This window comes from Cherax quadricarinatus, chromosome 8 (assembly GCF_038502225.1).
Source record: "Cherax quadricarinatus isolate ZL_2023a chromosome 8, ASM3850222v1, whole genome shotgun sequence".
In the NCBI taxonomy this organism is placed as follows: domain Eukaryota; kingdom Metazoa; phylum Arthropoda; class Malacostraca; order Decapoda; family Parastacidae; genus Cherax; species Cherax quadricarinatus.
This window is the reverse complement of record NC_091299.1, coordinates 9,694,789-9,713,431: the sequence shown is the minus strand read 5'-3', so window position 1 is coordinate 9,713,431 and position 18,643 is coordinate 9,694,789. Positions and strand designations below refer to the sequence as shown.

The following is an 18,643-nucleotide window of genomic DNA, read 5'->3' as shown; positions in this document are numbered from 1 at the left end:
AGGATCACCTGTCCACTCGTCGGGTGAAAGTAAGGGTATTTCCTCCGGCACTCTCAATGTCTTGACTAGGGCTCAGACCATAACCCCGGTTTCTCCTACCTCCTCTTCTCCCACAGTGAGTCCTTTTATTTTCCCAGATTTTATGTACAAGGATGACTTTGTCAATATACAGCGCAATTGCCCTTCACTTCGGGATTGTCATAATCAAGCTTTTAACAACAAAGTTATCCATGGGAGATACATATCTCATAAGTTTGAATATATTAATGGCATCCTATATAAATCTGTATTTAACCCTTTGACTGTTTCAGGGCCCTCTCTGAAACTGTCATTCTATGTCGCCAAATATTCGAAAAAAAAAAAAATTATTTTTTCTTATGAAAATGTTAGGAATATTTTTACTAGTGTTTTAAGCCTAAAAAAAAATTTTTGCCATCAGTACTTACCGAGATATAGAGCCGCAAAGTTTGCAGAAATTGACGTGCGTACGGCAACAGCGGCGACTGCCGCCCACCCGGTATTCTTTTATTTACTCTAATTCAAAGGTTTCTTGCATTTTTCAATATTTTTCTTTTCCAGGTAACTTATGTGGCCTGTGAGACCAATGTAAGGTGCATTGTTCAAATATACACTCATTATTTACAACACAATAACAGAACAAACTTTATCACTATTAGTTTGTGTATACACTTTGTTTACACAAACAAACAATACAAAACAATGTTTATTACTATTGTTCCATAATATATATACATATGTACAGTCACTAACCACGTTCCTAGAACTGCTGCAGCTTGTGGAACTCTTTGAAACATGGGTATATGCAGAGGGGCACTTCACACTCCTCACACATAAAACGAGTGTCTCTGCGTGTTTGTGGGCGTTTTGTGGTATGCATACATACATAACACCTCTTCTGAGCATTTTTCTTGGCAGTAGTAGGAGGCAGTTGTATGGGGTAGTGATCACCAGGCCTCAAACGAGATGACGTCTGTGGGCGCTGGTCTATTGCAGGAGTTGCTCCTTTGTACTTTGCAATTATTTGTCTGATTACTGACAGGCAAAATTCACCATATTTTGGTGTTTTGTTGGTCTTCAACTTGTATATGTTATAAGCATTTAGCATAGAGATATCAACAAGATGGAAAAAAAGTTTGATATACCACTTATAACTCTTGCGTACACAGTCTGCAAACCCAATCTGCATGTCACATTTGTCCACTAAGCGCATATTGAGGTTGTAGTCCATGACAGCTGCAGGCTTTAGAATGGGTTCATTGGTCTCTCTGTTGTCCCTGCCACTGGGTACCATTTCGTTTGTGTGAACTGATGTCAACAATGTGACATCACGTTTGTCATGCCACCGAAATGCCATGATGTCATTGGCAGCAAAGGCTTGCACCTCACCTCTGCGAGTGCCAGCGTCGAACCTTGGCATATGTTTGCGATTACCACGCACTGTGCCACACACGTCTGTCAAGTTCACTCGCAAGAAATCACTGAGTAAGGGGCTTGTGTACCAGTTATCAGTAAATAACATATGCCCCTTACCAAGATATGGTTCCATCATTGTTCGAACCACATCACCAGAGATACCCAATAACTTCATGGTATCTCTCAAAGTATTACTGCCAGTGTACACAATAATATCTAAAACAAGACCACTTCTGCAATCACACAGTACAAATAGCTTTATACCAAAGCGTTTCCTGTTGCTTGGTATATATTGCTTGAATGAGAGTCTTCCTTTGAATAAAATCAAGGACTCATCAATAACAAGCTTCCTGAAGGGATAAAAATACATGCAGCACTTTTGTTTCAGGTACATAAACACATTTCTTATCTTATATAACCTGTCGCTTCTGTCAGGCCTGGTTTTGTCTGAAAAGTGTAACATACGCAACAGTATCAGGAAACGATTGACACCTATAATGTCACTAAAACCTGGAGTTGAAATCAGGCGATCTGTTGTCCAGTATGTGGTGACAGTGTGCTTATACACATGTGGCATAAGCATTATTGTGGCAAAAAACAGGTACATCTCTGCCACAGTTGTCTCCTTCCACTTGTGTAGCCGTGATTTTGGTGAGAGAATTGTATTTGCCATGGTGTATTCACAGTATGTGTTGGTTTCCCTGACAATGATGTCCATCAGGGGTTCATCGAAGAATAACTCAAAGCAGTCCAGTTCACTGGCATTGTTCCCAAGTGGACAAGATGGCTTTATTCCACTTTGTGTTTCATCAAAGTCATGGGGACTGGGAACAAACTCGTCACCGTCCTGCCAATCCCAGATGCGGTCTGCTGGTGGGGTCTGGATATTGTACCGTGGTTGTGGCTGTGGTTGTGGCTGTGCAGGTTGTGGTGGTGCAGGTTGTGGCAGTGTGGGGTAGGGTGAGGCTGGTTGTTCTGCTGAGTCAGCCGCGTGGCTAGTAGCGTGGCCCGGTGATGGTGCCACATGGGCCGTGCCACCCTCACTATCACCACCACTGCCTCCTCCCTCACTGTCACCATTCATACCCATCGTTACAATATCGTCATCTTCACTATCAGGTCGTGGTGTTGGGCCACGGGATGTGCTCCCAGAGTTTCTCCTTCCCCTTGGAACAACATATGAAACACTACCAGACCGCATGCTACGTCGTACATACTGGCGCTTCACTGGGGAATATTCACTCTCACTGTCACTAGAACTGCTTTCAATGACTTTGAAATCACTATCACTATCACTATCACTGCTATCATCAGGGTGTTGTACACGACCAAATAGTTTCCTCTTTCGTCCTGGTACAGGCGAACGTGAACGTGAACAAGCCGGCACAGCACCAGAGGTCGAAGGTTGTGGGTCATCTGGGTTTTCGTCACTATTTACGTTATCCTGGGCACTTTTTTCGGTAACACTCACTTGAAAACCCTTGAATTCACTGTCACTGACACTTTCATCGCTGTTAGAGCTATCACTTGGGAACAAAAGACCTCCAATCCGCCGAGGAGTGAGGAACTTCTTACCGAGAGGCATGGTGAAAATGGACTGACAACATGGCGTTCCCACAATGCACCGCTAGGTCCCAGATTTTTTTCACAGGGTGCACACCGACCACTGAGACCCATTCTCTCCCGTGTAGGCCTATCAGGCCTTTGGCGCTCGATTTGAAGCCGCTAGAATTTGTGCGTATAAATACGTCAGAAACATTGGCTCGTAAGACGTATTTATACGTCGGAAACAGTCAAAGGGTTAAATCTCATTCTTCAGTGATAGATTATTCCCTCCTTGTTGCTCCTAAACCATGTCGAGAGACTGTTCTTCAAATGGCTCATGATTTGCCAGTGACCAAACACTTGGCCCATCGTAAGACATGGCAGAAACTCAAGCACACTTATTTTTGGCCAAGCATGTATTCTCAGGTTACAAAGAAGTATAGTTCTTGCAATAGGTGTCAAGTGCTTACTGCACAAAATACACACACTCCTAGATCCTGTATATTTATTAAATCTAAAACTTCCCTCCTTCAGAAACGAGATACTCCACCATAGAAAAGGAATGTTTGGCCCTTGTGTGGGGTATCTCCAAGCTTAAATTTTATTTGCTGGGAAAAGAATTCATTTTAGAAACAGACCACAAACCTTTGATATACCTAGAAACTTTTAAGGGAACCAACAGTCGCCTCTTGAGGTGGACATTGGCACTCCAGGCTTTTAAGTTCCATATTGTGTATATCAATGGTTCATCCAATTATTTCTCTGACTGGTTAAGTCGTGACAATCAGTAGAAGATTTGTTGCCTTACGCGGCTTCCACATGTTAGAACTTTTTCCTCGCCTATTCTTCTTATACGTACTCCTTGACTATAAGTCTTGGTATGGGGGAGTGTGAGGGGAAAAGTTCAATAGATAGGAGTAGCGAGGGAGTGTATAGTAACAATAGTTTCATTGCCGGCTACTTGTTAAGGTAGGGTAAGTCCAGCTCCCGCTATTTCCCCCCCCCCTTTTTTCCCCCCTCCCTGAAAGTGGTAGTTTGATTGCCGACTGCTTGTTAAGGTAGGGTCAGTCTAGCTTCTGCTATCTCTTCCCCTACCTCTCCCCCCCCCCTGAAAGGTGACGTGTGGGGCTCCAGTCAAACAGTAAATCACTCAACTCACAGCTCCCAACACTTCTGTAAGTACACTCCTGATCATATTTTAGTGGACTTATTGGTTGAAAGCTTCACTTTTGACCAATAATTAACTTAGTCCTTTCAGTCTTTATCTGTTAAATGTTTTAATAATCACCACATCTTTTAGGTATTGTACTTATCATGGAGAGTGATTTCTTAAGCAGTGGGTAATCTGTCTCTCTTTACAGCTTGGAATGACAGAGAGGGTCACCTGCCAACCAACGAGAAGAATAGAAGGAGACGGACTAACGTCCTGAGACGTCCCATGTTTAATCTACTTACCTGTTATGTAAGCCAACACAGGACCTAACCCCTCATCATAGCAGTGGTTACGAACCTGTTTTCCTGTCATCTGAAGTAATTATACATGGCTACACTCTGTGAAGAATGAGCCGGTGGTGGTCACCAACACCTGCTACCCCCCCCACATCAGCAACGGCTACGAGTTCAACAACACGCAGTGTCACCAACACCTGACACCCCATTACCATGATATACCTATATTAGCGTTGGGTTCAAATGTAATTTTTTTCATTTCATTTTTCATTTTTCTTTCAGTTAGGATACCCATTCATGTTTTATTGTTTTACATTTTCCGTTTCTAAATAATAAAGTGTTTATCATTGTCTGTTATTATTTCTTTTTCTATTCATTAATTTTCGTGAGGAGGAGCCAGCCTTGGTAATACTGACTGAAGTTGTTACAGGGCTGAGTAAGCCTTCACATAGCAACGATCTTTTTGCTAAATAAGGCAAGTGAAAATTTGTGCATGCAATAATTTCACAAAAGTTACAGTACAGCATTTCATTGTGTTTGTTTATTATTAAATTACTGTAAACTTATCTAAAATATATTTAGTTGGATTAGGCTAATCAGCATGACATACAGTGATACCTTGACTTACGAGTGCCCCAACTTACGAGTTTTCTGAGTTACAAGCCATCAATTGGTCGATTTTATGCTTTGAGTTACGAGCCAAAATCCGAGTTACGAGTGAGCTTCAGATACGCCACTGCCACTAGTACGCACGTATCTGAAGTCAAATCCAACTCTGTACCCAGAGGAATGTCAGGCACTTCGTCCCATCCCACATGCTCTTCCAAGACATAACTGTAATAATAATACTCCCACACTAGTGCCAGATTGTTGTGAGGCACCTTGTCTCTTGTTTGGTTCTCATATAAATCCAGGGAAGAGGTAACCTCCATTTCAACACTCAGAGTTTTTCCAGAAACATTAAATTGGGTGGAGTACTGATAGTGGTGGGTGAAGTGGTGATGGTGGTGGGTGGAGTAGTGATGGTGGTGGGTGGAGCAGTGATGGAGGTGGGTGGAGCAGTGATGGTGGTGGGTGGAGTAGTGATAATGGTGGGTGGAGTAGTTATAATGGTGGGTGGAGTAGAGATGGTGGTGGATGGGGTAGAGATGGTGGTAGGTGGAGTAGAGATGGTGGTAGGTGGAGTAGAGATGGCAGTAGGTGGAGTAGAGATGGTGGTGAGTAGAGTTGTGATAATGGTGGGTAGAGTAGATATGGTGGTGGGTGGAGTAGAGAGGGTGGTGGGTGTAGTATAGATGGTGCTGGGTGGAGTAGTGAAGGTGTTGGATGGAGCAGAGATGGTGCTGGGTGGAGTAGTGAAGGTAGTGAGTGGAGTATACAATATTTCTTATTTATAAATACATTTTTCTTATTTAAAAACCCAAAACAAAAACAAAAATTGGGGTGGTTTTTCGGGCTCTGGAATGGATTAATAGCATTTCAATTAATTTCAATGAGAAAAATTGATTTGATATATGAGCAAATTGAGTTACGAGCTCAGTCATGAAACGAATTAAACTTGTAAGTCAAGGTACCACTGTATATACTATACATAAACTCGAACAATTTATAACTAACCCACAATTTGGAAAGAGAACATTAGCTGAAGTTTAGGCCTGTCAGGGACCATTATCAAGTCATGTGTGAGAAAGAAAAAGGAAGAAACAAAAAGGGAGAAAGGCAGAATTATTATTATTATCATCATCATGGGGGAGCGCTAAACCCTTAGGGATTATACAGAGCCTGTGGGATGGGGCGGGGCTATGAACGGCGTTCAGGCTCAATTCAGGAAATTGGAGAACAGATACAATTCCCTAGATCAAGAGCTCCTCACCAGCATCAAGGAACCTTCCTTGAAGGGAGAAAGGCAGAAGACAGGTTAGGTGAAGAGGCACGGAGAAAGCCAAGGTCAGGTCAAGTCACATGAAATCTGAAGATGGCATCTGGCAAAGTAATGGTAAAGGCAGGCATCAACAGAAATAAAACCAAGATCAAGATTCATGTTAGGAATGTTGTGCATTATAATGGCTGATCAAACAAGATGGTATCTATTAAGGCTAGAAGTAGGACAGATAGTTTTAACAGAAGACTTACTTTTGGGATAGCCATAGGTTTTAAATTAACATGGCCAAAAAAAGAGCATTGCTGGTATCAGCAAGGCAAACATTTCTGTTGTGTTTAGGCTGTCAGAAAGAGAGCAGCCAGTTTCACTAATATATTATAGAGGCCAAGAGAAGCAGGAAATAAAAAAGATACCAAAATGGGTGGGAGGAAAAGTAAGATATGAACTAGACTGATATGAAATGCAAGCTTTATACCCATAGGACAAAGGGTGATATAATGATTTTCCAAATTAGAAATACAAGGATGGCAAATTATTCCTAAGAGTTTTCATTGAAGTGGGTTTAGGATGGAAGAAAGCCATTTAACATGAAAATAGTCAAGAGGTTTTACCAAAAGTTTATTTATTTATTTATTTACAGTGGAACCTCAAAAATCGAACTGCTCCCAACACGACCAATTATGTAAGTGTATTTTTGTAAGTGCTTTTATAAGTGTATTTTTGAGGGTCTGAAATGGACTAATCTAATTTACATTATTCCTGATGGGAATAAATTCACCATACCCCCGGCCGGGATTGAACAGCCTTCTGGACCGACGAAAGTTCGATATTTGAGGTTTCACTGTATTTATTTAATGCCTTTGCAAACAGTACATTGAGACTGTATTTACAATAGTGGGTTGCAATGCAAAGAGAGCCTCTATTATGCCTTGGCATTATGGGCCAACTTAACATTATTGGCTTACATTCTACTTAATACTAAGGAGTATATCATAGTTGTACAGTAGGATAGTAATTATTTCATAGTTGTACAGTAGAATATTAATTATAAATGAATCAAAATTTGTATAATACAAAGATATATTTATATTCTCAAATGCTTTTGTGAAAACAATGATTCAATTATATTCCTGTCAACAATGGATAAAAGGTTCAATGTGATTGTTTCAGTTATGATGTGGAAGTACATAGGTGAGAAAGTGTGTACTGAGTATTTAGCATTTAGTCTAGGGTGATTAGGTGGCTTTTGAGAAGAGTCTTAAACTGATTTTCAGATTGGGTTACTTTAATATCTTCTGGTAATGAATTCCATATTTTGGGGCCCTTTATGTGCATAGAGTTTTTACACAATGTGATATGGACACGATGTATATCAAAAAGAGATCTATGTCTTGTGTTGTGGTCATGTGTCCTGTTTAGGTTGGTGAGGAGAAGTTTGAGTGGGGGGTTTATATTTGCGTGTATTGTTCTGTGTATGTAGTAGGCACATGAATAAGTATGGATGTTCTTAATGGTAAGCAGATTCAGACTTTTGAAAATTGGTGAAGTATGATGGCGGGAGTGGGAATTTGTTATCATTCTTACTGCTGCCTTTTGCTGGGTTATTAGGGGTTTTAGACGATTGGATGTTGTTGATCCCCATGCACAAATTCCATATGTAAGATAAGGGTATATGAGTGAATGGTACAGTGCCAGGAGAGCTGATTGTGGAACGTAGTACCTTATCTTTGATAGTATGCCTACAGTCTTGGAGATTTTCTTGGTGATTTGTTGTATGTGTGTCCGGAACTTAAGGCTACTGTCAAGGTGGATATCTAGGAATTTTCCCTCTGAGTCTTGTGACTGATGATCCATTTAGCATAATGTTAATTGGATCATTTGCAGCTTTGTTTCCAAACTGAATGAAATAGGTTTTATCAGTGTTCAGGGTAAGTTTGTTAGTCATCATCCAGGCAGATATTTTCTGTAATTCAGCATTGATTGTGTTTGCTAGTATGACTGTGTTTGGGTGGGAAAAGACATATGTAGTGTCATCTGCAAGTAATATGGGTCTGAGTAGCTGTGATGCATTCGGTAGATCATTGATGTAGATGAGAAAGAGGAGTGGTCCAAGGACGCTTCCTTGTGGGACTCTTACTGTGATTGGTTGGGTGGAGGAGTTTGCATCATTTGCATACACATATTGAGTTCTGTTACTAAGGTATGACTTTAGGTAGTTGAGGGAGTGGCCTCTGATACCATAGTGCATTAATTTGGAGTACAGCAGTTCATGGTCAACTGTATCGAAAGCTTTACGTAAATCAATGAAAATTCCCAGCGGGACTTTTTTCTTTTCAAGTGTGGTATATATTAGTTCTAGCATGTGTATGATAGCATCATTTGTGCTTTTATTATTCCTGAATCCAAACTGACAAGGGTTTAATATGTTGTGTGAAACGAGGTAGGAACAGATCCGTCCATGAATTAATTTTTCAAAGATTTTAGAGAGCAGTGGTAAGTTAGATACTGGTCTATAGTTATTCAAGTCAGCTTGGTCATCTCCTTTATGGATCGGAGTGACCCTCAAAATGAACTGCAAAAAATGGGAATTTCAGAGTTGAAAAACTGAAGAAAATAGATGTAGAGAGCAAAGACAAGGAGATACAAGAATACTTCTAGTAACAGATATCCTGAAATTAAATATCAGAATACAGTGGACACCCGCATAACGATTACCTCCGAATGCGACCAATTATGTAAGTGTATTTATGTAAGTGCATTTGTACGTGTATGTTTGGGGGTCTGAAATGGACTAATCTATTTCACAATATTTCTTATGGGAACAAATTCGGTCAGTACTGGCACCTGAACATACTTCTGGAGTGAAAAAATATCGTTAACCGGGGGTCCACTGTACTTAAAAACTTATGAGCCAAGAAAAAATTTAACTTAGATTTTCTGTATCATCTGGCTACAATAAACATTATAAATGCATACAGTACACGATACAGTATACTGTATTTTGTACTTACCCTTTCGAGAAGACTGCCATATTCTTCTAATCTGGTCAACATTGATTCCAGTTCACGATCAAGAGTACATCTCTGTACAATAAAATAAACAATGAGAATGCTACATCTAACTGATAATAACATATTTAATTTAGCAGCTGCAATGCCAAGGAAGGGTGAGCCAAAGAAGAAAACCCACTCAGCATCATTCATTCAATTTCCATTTTTTCAGAAGTGTGCTGACATCGCAACCAGATTACCTTCCAACTCTAACATCCGCATCCCTAATTCAGAGTAGAGACCTCTGAAGAAGTGGATAGGGTGGATACAGGATCCATGAGAAAGATGTTGCAAATATATGGAAGAGGTAGGTTATTAAAAGCAGTTAAGGATTTTTATGCAGAGAGTGAGGCTCAGGTTAGGGTATGATAGTTTAACGTTTATAGGTGGGGTTGTGAAAGGGAAGAGGTGGGAGATTAAAAGATGGTGGATCTGATGTAAAGTGGGAGTTATCACAGTTGCTTTGTTGATAACACTTCTTTTGGGGGATTCTAAAGACAAGTTGCCATGATTAGTGGATGAATTCAGGAGGGTACATAAAAGAAGGAAATTTAAAGTGAACACAAAAAAAGAATAAGGTGTTGAGAGTAACAAAAAGTCTAGAAATGACTGATTAAATATTAGATTGGAGAGAAGCATGGAGGAAGTAGATGCATTTATATATCTGAGTGGACATATCAATAGATGGGTCTATAAAAGACCCAAAATAAAGGAAAAGTTTATCTGTGGAGGCAAATAAGGGAATGTACCAGAGTACAGTGGTACATACTTTTATATGGATGAGAGGTATGGGTTTTGAAAGCTGAAGTGAAAAGGAGACTAGAAGCAGTGGAGATGTCATGTTTAAGAATAATAAGTGTATGAATATTATGTAGAAAATTTGGTGCAGAAATTAATAGACAATATAAGGTCAGCAAGGTTATAATTCAGAGGACTGAGAAGGGATTGTTGATGTGGTTTGGGTATGAAGGGAGGATGCAGAGGAATAGGTTGAAAAAGAGGGTGTACAAATCTAGTGTGGAAAGTAGGAGTGGTAGGGGTTGTCTCACGAACTGTTGGAGGGAGGGTGTAAAAAGAGGCTTCAAGTTTTAGGTGTTAGAAGACTTGCTAAAATACTTTGCCTTTCTTGCCCAATACAGTGGAACCTCAAGTTTCGGACGTAATCTGATCCAGAAGCTCGGCTGAAACTCTAATTGTTCGAAAGTCAAAGCAATATTTCCCATAAGAAGTAATGTAAATCCAAAAATATTAAAAAAAAAAAATACATTTTTTAAAAAATAACTAGTTTTACAAATACAAAAAAATTATAAATACATATAGTACTTAAATAACTAATAAAATAGATAAACATTTAAAATCACATTTACATGCCTTTATTGAAGATTCTTGTTGGCATATGGAAGACAGGGAGGAGAAAGGGAGGACTTATTATTGTTTGGAAGGGGAATCCCCCACCATAAGGACTTCAGGTACCAAAGCCCTATCTGAGGTTACTTTCCTTCTTTGTCTTTTACTGGCACTAGGACCAGCTTGAGAGTCACTGGACCCCTGTCGCACAAAAAAACTGTCCAGAGAGGTCTGTTTCTGGCGTCTCTTTAGCATTTGTCTGAAATGGGACAAGGTTTTGTCACTGAACATGTTGCAGAGATGGCTTGTTTCAGCTTGCTCAGGGTGATATTTCTCAGCAAAAGCTTGCACCCTACTCCACATTGCACAAATCTCCTTAATCTCTGAAGAAAGCACCTCCTTCTCTCCTTCTCCCTCCTCCTCTGAAGCAAGTTCCTCAGCTGTGGTCTGTTGCTTTTCCAGATGAAGGTCTTGCCACTCTTATCAAATGTGTGTGGAGAAGTACCCTGGCTGGTGTGTGGGGAAGTATCCTGGCTGGTATGTGGGGAAGTACCCTGGCTGGTGTGTGGGGAAGTACCCTGTCTGGTGTGTGGGGAAGTACCCTGTCTGGTGTGTGAGGAAGTGCCTTGGCTGGTGTGTGTAGTGAAGTACCGTGGCTGATGTGTGTGGGGAAGTACCCTGGTTTGTGTGTGTGGGGAAGTACCCTGGTTGGTGTGTGTGGGGAAGTACCCTGGCTGGTGTGTGTGGGGAAGTATCCTGGCTGGTGTGTGGGGAAGTACCCTGGCTGGTGTGTGTGGGGAAGTACCCTGGCTGGTGTGTGTGGGGAAGTACCCTGGCTGGTGTGTGTGGGGAAGTACCTTGGCTGGTGTGTTCTTTCTTGAATTCTATCGTGTTTCTTGCCTTCTTTACCAAAGGGCTGGCACTCTGAACTTTCTTTGGCCCCATGGTGACTTATTTCACAGTCACAATCAATAAACAAGCACAAACAACAATGGATGAATGTGCGGAGTATTGCTAACTCAATGAAAGACAGAGACACTAGGAAGTTTCTTTGGGCCCATGGTTAATTATGTAGCAGTCGCACTCAATCAACAAGCACAAAAAATAATGGATTATTCTGAAATGTTTGGATGAAAGCACAGGGATTATAATGTTCACTCGAGGAGAAACAAATCCAAACTGACTCACAATGCATGCATGAGATGCTTTGTGTGGGCGCAGGCAGGCAGACAGGTCTGGTACGGCGGCCGAAACTCAAGGTACTGTTTGAAACTCAAGACAAAATTTAGGTGAAAAAGTGACCAAAACTCAAACAGTCGAAACTTGGGGAAGCCAAAACTCGAGGTTCCACTGTACTAATTTTAAGAATTAAAATATATATGAGGCCTCAAGGAGTCATACAGTGCCTGGGAGTATGTTAGAAATCAAGTCTGAATTAATGGGGGGTAGCTCCAGGTAATTTACATGTTAAACTATGTATTGTAATTGTACTTGTGTGTACCTGTACTCACTTACACCAACAGAAATGCAGATGCAGCCTATAGGGCCTTACATTTAACAAAAAAAAAAAACATAATTTCTTATTATTATATTTAAAAAGTGCTAAGCCAACAGATTAGAGTGGCTTGGTTAGTATTATCCTCAACTCACATACTAAAGGAAATGGATCAATCCTTGGCACGGGTGAAATGTTGGTCGTGTTTCTTTGCAGATGCTGCCCTTGTTCACCTAGCAGTAAGTAGGTACCTGGGTGTTAGTGGACTGGTGTGGGTCACATCCTGGAGGTCAAGATTAAATTTAGGACCCCAATGGAAATAAGTCAAACAGTCCTTGATGATGCACTGACTGTATTAGAATGTACAAAGTTTATTTCAGCATGATACATTTTTGTACAAAGGAGTACAGTGGTACTCCAAGTTTCATACAGCTCCCAACTTGAACAATTATGTAAGTGTATTATTGTAAGTGCTTTTGTAAGTGTATTTTTGGGGGTCTGAAATGGACTAATCTAATTTACATTATTCCTTATAGGAAAAAATTCATTTGGTAACGGCACTCGAACAGCCTTCTGGAATGAATTATGGCTGAAACTCAGGGCACCACTGTATAACAATTGAGTGTACATGCCAAAAGCCCTTTTATAAGCAGAGCATTTCAGGCAAACTTAAGACTAACTTAAGATTAATAAGGCAATAACAGTACAATAAATTTTTACATAGGATCATTAGAGGAGTTTACAATGAATACAAGAGAACTGAAAATTCTATTAGTTCATGCTATATGGCTTTAATAGGTTTGGTAGAGAGGAATTACAGTTTTGATTACAGCCTCATTTAATGACGGAGTTCTGTTTCTAAGACCCCCATCGGTGAACGAATGCATTGCTAAGCGAGGAGCATACTATAATGGTAGTGGGTTTGTGTCAACCATCTTTGATATTGTTAAGTAAAAGGACACAAGTGCAACTAATGTGACATTTTATTGTGGTGCCACAATAAAATGTCACATTAGTTGCCACAATAAAATGTCACATTAGTTGCACTTGTGTCCTTTGACTTAACATATTGTCAGTAATTCTACTAACATTAATACAATCTTTGATATTGTTTTAATGTCACTTTTGCACCATTTATAACATTTCTGGTATATTTTTAAATGTGTATACAGTAGTGTACTGTATATTGTAATAAACAGAATAGAGGAAATCAGCTCTAATATACATTACATATTTAGGTATGCATACTGGTCAGACAGCCAGTCGTAAGTCTGAGTCATCGGTAAATGAACACATCACTGAGTGAGGAGAGGCTGTATTAACCTAAGGCAGACACAATGGAATGATTAACATTTGAGAAGATTACATATATTGAGAGTAAGTATATATTAATTACAATGCTTTACCTATGTTATGATACTGAGCAAACAATGTATAGTTTTTACATAAATGTATGTATTTATGATGGGATGGGATAGGTTAAGGAGATAAGGCGTTTTTTAACTGTAGTTTTAAAAATGCTAGGGGTCCATTAGTGTGTTCTGGCAGTGAATTCCAGATCTTTGGGCCTTTTACCTGCATAGCATTTTTGCATAGGGAGAGATGGACATGTGGGATATCAAAGAGTGATTTGTGTCTCATATTATGGCTGGTTCTGTTATAACTGTCAAGGAGGAGTTTGAGAGGAGGGTTTATATTTGAGTATAGTGTTCTGTGTATGTAGTAGGCACAATAATAAGTGTGGATGTTGTGTATATTAAGCAAGTTAAGACTCTTGAAAAGCAGTGAAGTATGTTGTCTACTGCAGGAGTTAGTAATCAATCACACTGCAGCTTTTTGTTGGGTTATTAAATGTTCAAGGTGATTTGCTGTAGTTGAGCCCCATGCACACATATCATAGGTGAGGTAAGAGTAAATGAGAGCATGGTAAAGAGCAAGAAGAGCAGTTTGGGGTACATAGTACCCTATTTTTAATAGGATGCTTACTGTTTTGGAGACTTTTCTGGATATTTGCTGTATGTGGGTTTGGAATTTGAGTCTGCAGTCAAGGTGGAGACAGAAATTTGCCCTCAGTGTGTCTTGAAATGGGTGAACTATTTATCAATATGTTTAGCTGTACATGTATATTCATAGCTCTGTTTCCAAATAGCATGAATTAGGTTTTGTGTATATTGAGAGTAAGTTTGTTGGTAGTCATCCAAGTAGATATTTTTAGATATTTTACTGTGTCTGTTAGTATGGTTGGGTTTGGGTGAGAGAAGACATAAGTAGTGTCATCTGCAAATAAAATGGGTTTAAGGAGCTTTGATATAGGAAAAGGAGGGGGCCAAGAATGCTTCCCTGTGGTACACCAGTATCCAGGAACCTTGTTGAGGAGGTTGTGTCATTGACAGAAATGTACTGCTTTCTGTTAGTAAGGTAAGACTCGATATATGCAAGTGCATGGCCTCTTATACTGTAACGAGGAGTAGGATGTTGGAGGTCCACTGGATCAAAAGCTTTCTTAAGGTCAATACAGATACAAGTAGGTATTTTTTTTTCAAGTGCTGTGTAAAGTAGGGCTAGCATTTTTATTATTGCATCATTTGTGCTTTTGTTTCTCCTGAAGCCAAACTGGCAGGGGTTAAGGATGCTTTGTGATGTTATGAAGGAGTATAACCTTTTGTGTATGAGCTTCTCAAAGATTTTGGAAAGCAAAGGCAAGTTTGATATTGGCCAATAGTTGTTTATCTCTATTGGGTCATCATTTTTGTGTATTGTTGTAATCTTTGCTATTTTGAGTGATGATGGGAAGTGTTGGTTTTTTAGCGATTTGTCAAAGAGTAATGCAATGGTGGGTGAAAGGACTTGAGCTGCTCGTTTGTACACCAGTGGTGGTACTTGGGTTGTATTTCCTGATTTGTTTTTTAGAGAGTTAATAATCATGGTAACCTCAGTAGGCTCTGTTGGTGCAAGTTAGAGGGATGTTGGGAAGTTTCTGTCTAGATAATCATTAGCTCGGGCAGTGGTATTTGGAATTTTATTGGTGAGATTTGATCCTATGGTTGAGAAGTGATTTGTTAGCTGTATCAATAGGCTGGAGTTTTGGTTTGTTTGGTTTAGTTAATACAATATTACTAGCTTTGTTCAGTTTGTGGTTTACCTGGAGAGGGTTTCAGGAATCAACGCCCCCACGACACAGTCCGAGACCAGGCCTCATGGTGGATCAGGGTCTGATCAACCAGGCTGTTACTGCTGGCCGCACACAAAATGACATATGAACCACAGCTTGGCTGGTCAGGTACTGACTTCAGGTGCCTGTCCATTGCCTTCTTGAAGATAGCCAGGGGTCTATTGGTAAACCCCCTTATGTATGCTGGGAGGCAGTTGAACAGTCTTGGGCCCTGGGCACTTACTGTGTTGTCTCTCAGTGTACTTGTGACACCCCTGCTTTTCATCGGGGAAATGTTGCATCTCCTGCTGAGTCTTTTGCTTTCATAAGGAGTGATTTTCATGTGCAAGTTTGGTACTAATCACGCTAGGATTTTCCAAGTGTATATTATCATGTATCTCTCTCGCCCGTGCTCCAGGGAATACAGATCAAGGGCCTTCAACCATTACCAGTAATTTAGGTGCCTTATCGTACTTATGTGTGCCATGAAAGTTCTTCGTACACTCTCCAGGTTAGGAATTTCCCCTGCCTTGAAGGGGGCAGTTAGTGCACAGCAGTATTCCAGCCTAGAGAGAACAAGCGATTTGAAGAGAATCATCATGGGCTTTGCATCCCTAGTTTTAAAGGTTCTCATTGTCTATCCTATCATTTTCCTAGCAGACGCAGTAGATATATTGTTGTGGTCTTTGAAGGCGAGATCCTATGACATTATCACTCCCAGGTCCTTCACATTACTTTTTCCCTCTATTGTATGGTTAGAATTTGTCGTATACACTGATACAGTTTTAATTTCCTCAAGTTTTCCATATCTGAGTATTTGAAATTTCTCTTTATTGAACTTCATACTGTTTTGAAGATTTGGTTTATGTCCGCCTGGAGTGTTGCAGTGTCTTGGATGGAGGTCACTGTCATGGCAACCCAGGTGGTGCCCAGGATCTGACGGAGTCTTCCACGTCTTTTATATATCTCCTCTCGTTTCTGTGAATCTATTAGAATAGTATAGTTTCTTGGACTTTCTGATTAATTTGGTGATGACTGACATATTGTGTTTGATAAATTCTTTAGTTATTACGCCCCTTCTATATCGTTTTTCATATTGAAGTTTCATATCGACGGATATGAAACATTCTGAATTAAAAATATGAACTAAATCTTGTCACTTGTCTTAAAGTAATGGTCCTAAAATATAATGAGCGTTTAAATTAAATAATATAAAAGGCTGGTAACCACTAAGACACAAACCTCCGAGGTGGCGTCTACTTCCAAATACTCAGAATACTCTTTGGCTGTTTGTCTGAGTATCTCATCTCGCTTATCAGCACCACATTTAATGGACATTGTAACTTCTTCTTCAGGATACGTACAGTTTGCTCAGAAGTTTCTACTCCTCCCGATAACTTATTGTAATTTTTGTTATGATAATCTTCCTCTAGTTGTTGTGGTTGTAAGGGACACTGACAGCTTACACCGTCCACACCTGCCTTCCACGGTCACGGGAACAACCCACCGAAGTTCACTACATTATAATTATAATAATAATAATAATAGCTGATATCAATGACACTACTATGTAGAAAGCCGCTTGTTATGCTGAACATTTCGGGCAAATTAGGTCAGTTTTATCCCAGGATGCGACCCACACCAGTCCACTAACACCCAGTTAATTTTAAGCCAGCCCGTAATGCTATGCATATAAGTGGCTTTGGCATGCTGCTCTTACCTGTATTTTTTTGTACCTCTGTATGTATGCTAAAATTTCTAAATAAATAAATAAATAAAAATAGGTACCTATTTTACTACACATTATGCACCTCTGTAATATTTTAACTACGCCCACAGGACGAGTATGGGGTGCATAATAAAGATATTAAACTAACTAAGTAACTGAACATGGACAGCAGGTGTCTTAAGGAAACACGTTCTGATGTTTTCACCCGTTCCGGGGATCGAACCCCGGACCTCAATGTGTGAGTGAGCCAGTAATCGAATTTACGGTTAGGTAAGGTTTGACAGGAAACAAATCAAAATTTTATTTCTTTCCTATTGTTACAATATGTGTTTACATTTCATAGTTTGATCAGTACAAAGAAAGCCACCATTACTTACTTACTATGCCGAGGCTTCAGGCAGACTTAATCTAATACTTAAAGACTACTCAAGTTTAGACAGGTGAAGAATGGTCACTTTCAAATATTCGTTATTTTATTAAATTATTAATATAAAGTAGTACAGTTTATGATACAAGCATGCATTATTAGGTTTGTAATAATGGTTTAATAGATAAGGGATAATAAAATATGTGGGAGAGTTGCTTTAAATTTGGTTAGAATTTAGCATACTACTTTGGGTATGGTTATTATTGAGAGATGAGAAGATTTTTAAATATAACCCTAAATTGATTTGTGGCCAGGGGACCTTTTGCTGGTTCCTGGAGTATACCTGGAGAGGGTTTCGGGGATCAACGCCCCCACGGCCCGGTCTGTGACCAGGCCTCATGGTGGATAAGGGCCTGATCAAGCAGACTGTTACTGTTGGCCGCACGCAACCCGACGTACGAACCACAGTCAGGCTGGTCAGGTACTCACTTTAGGTGCCTGTCCAGTGCCTTCTTGAAGACAACCAGGGGTTTATTGGTAATCCCCCTTATGTATGCTGGGAGGCAGTTGAACAGTCTTGGGCCCCCTCACACTTTGTATTGTCTCTTATCGTGTTAGTGGCGCCTCTACTTTTCATTGGGGAGATGTTGCATCGTCTGCCCGGTCTTTTGCTTTCACGGGGAGTGATTTTCGTGTGCAAGTTTGGTATTAACCTCTCTAGGATTTTCCAAGCGTATATAATCATGTATCTCTTCCGCCTGTGTTTTAGGGAGTACAGGATGAGGAACTTCAAGCGTTCCCAGTAAATGAGGTATTTTATGACAGTTATGTGTGCCGTGAAGGTTATTTCTACATTTTCTAGGTCAGCAATTTCACCTGCCTTGAAAGGTGCTGTTAGTGTGCAGAAATATTCCAACCTAAATAGAACAAGAGAGTGTCATCACGGGCTTGGCATCCCTAGTTTTGAAGGTTCTCATCATATCTATCTATGCCTTTGTAACTTGGTCATGATTGTGACCAGATCTACCTGGAGTTCATTACCTTTATAACTTGGTCATGATCTGCATACAAGGGGCTTTTGACATGTACACCCAACTACTATAATACCTTGTACAACTATGTATCATGTCCTAATAAACTATTATTATTATTATTATTATTATTATTATTATTATTATTATTATTATTATTATT

The 18,643-nt window shown here is 39.9% G+C and overlaps 1 protein-coding gene across 3 annotated transcripts in view; it reads right to left on the bottom strand.

Annotated features, from left to right (window-relative positions):
* Positions 1-16,838, bottom strand: part of Blos4 (biogenesis of lysosome-related organelles complex 1 subunit 4) — a 30,603-nt gene extending 13,765 nt beyond the window's left edge. The window contains exons 1-2 of one of the 3 annotated variants that reach the window (XM_070082843.1): positions 16,596-16,838; positions 9,322-9,393 (exon numbers count right to left, since the gene is read on the bottom strand). In XM_070082843.1, the coding sequence (XP_069938944.1) occupies positions 9,322-9,393; positions 16,596-16,691 (168 nt within the window). In that variant the 5' untranslated portion in view covers positions 16,692-16,838. The remainder of the gene's footprint in view (positions 1-9,321; positions 9,394-16,595) is intronic. The other 2 variants (XM_070082842.1, XM_070082844.1) reach the window with 2 other exon arrangements.
* Positions 16,839-18,643: the final 1,805 nt, after the last annotated feature.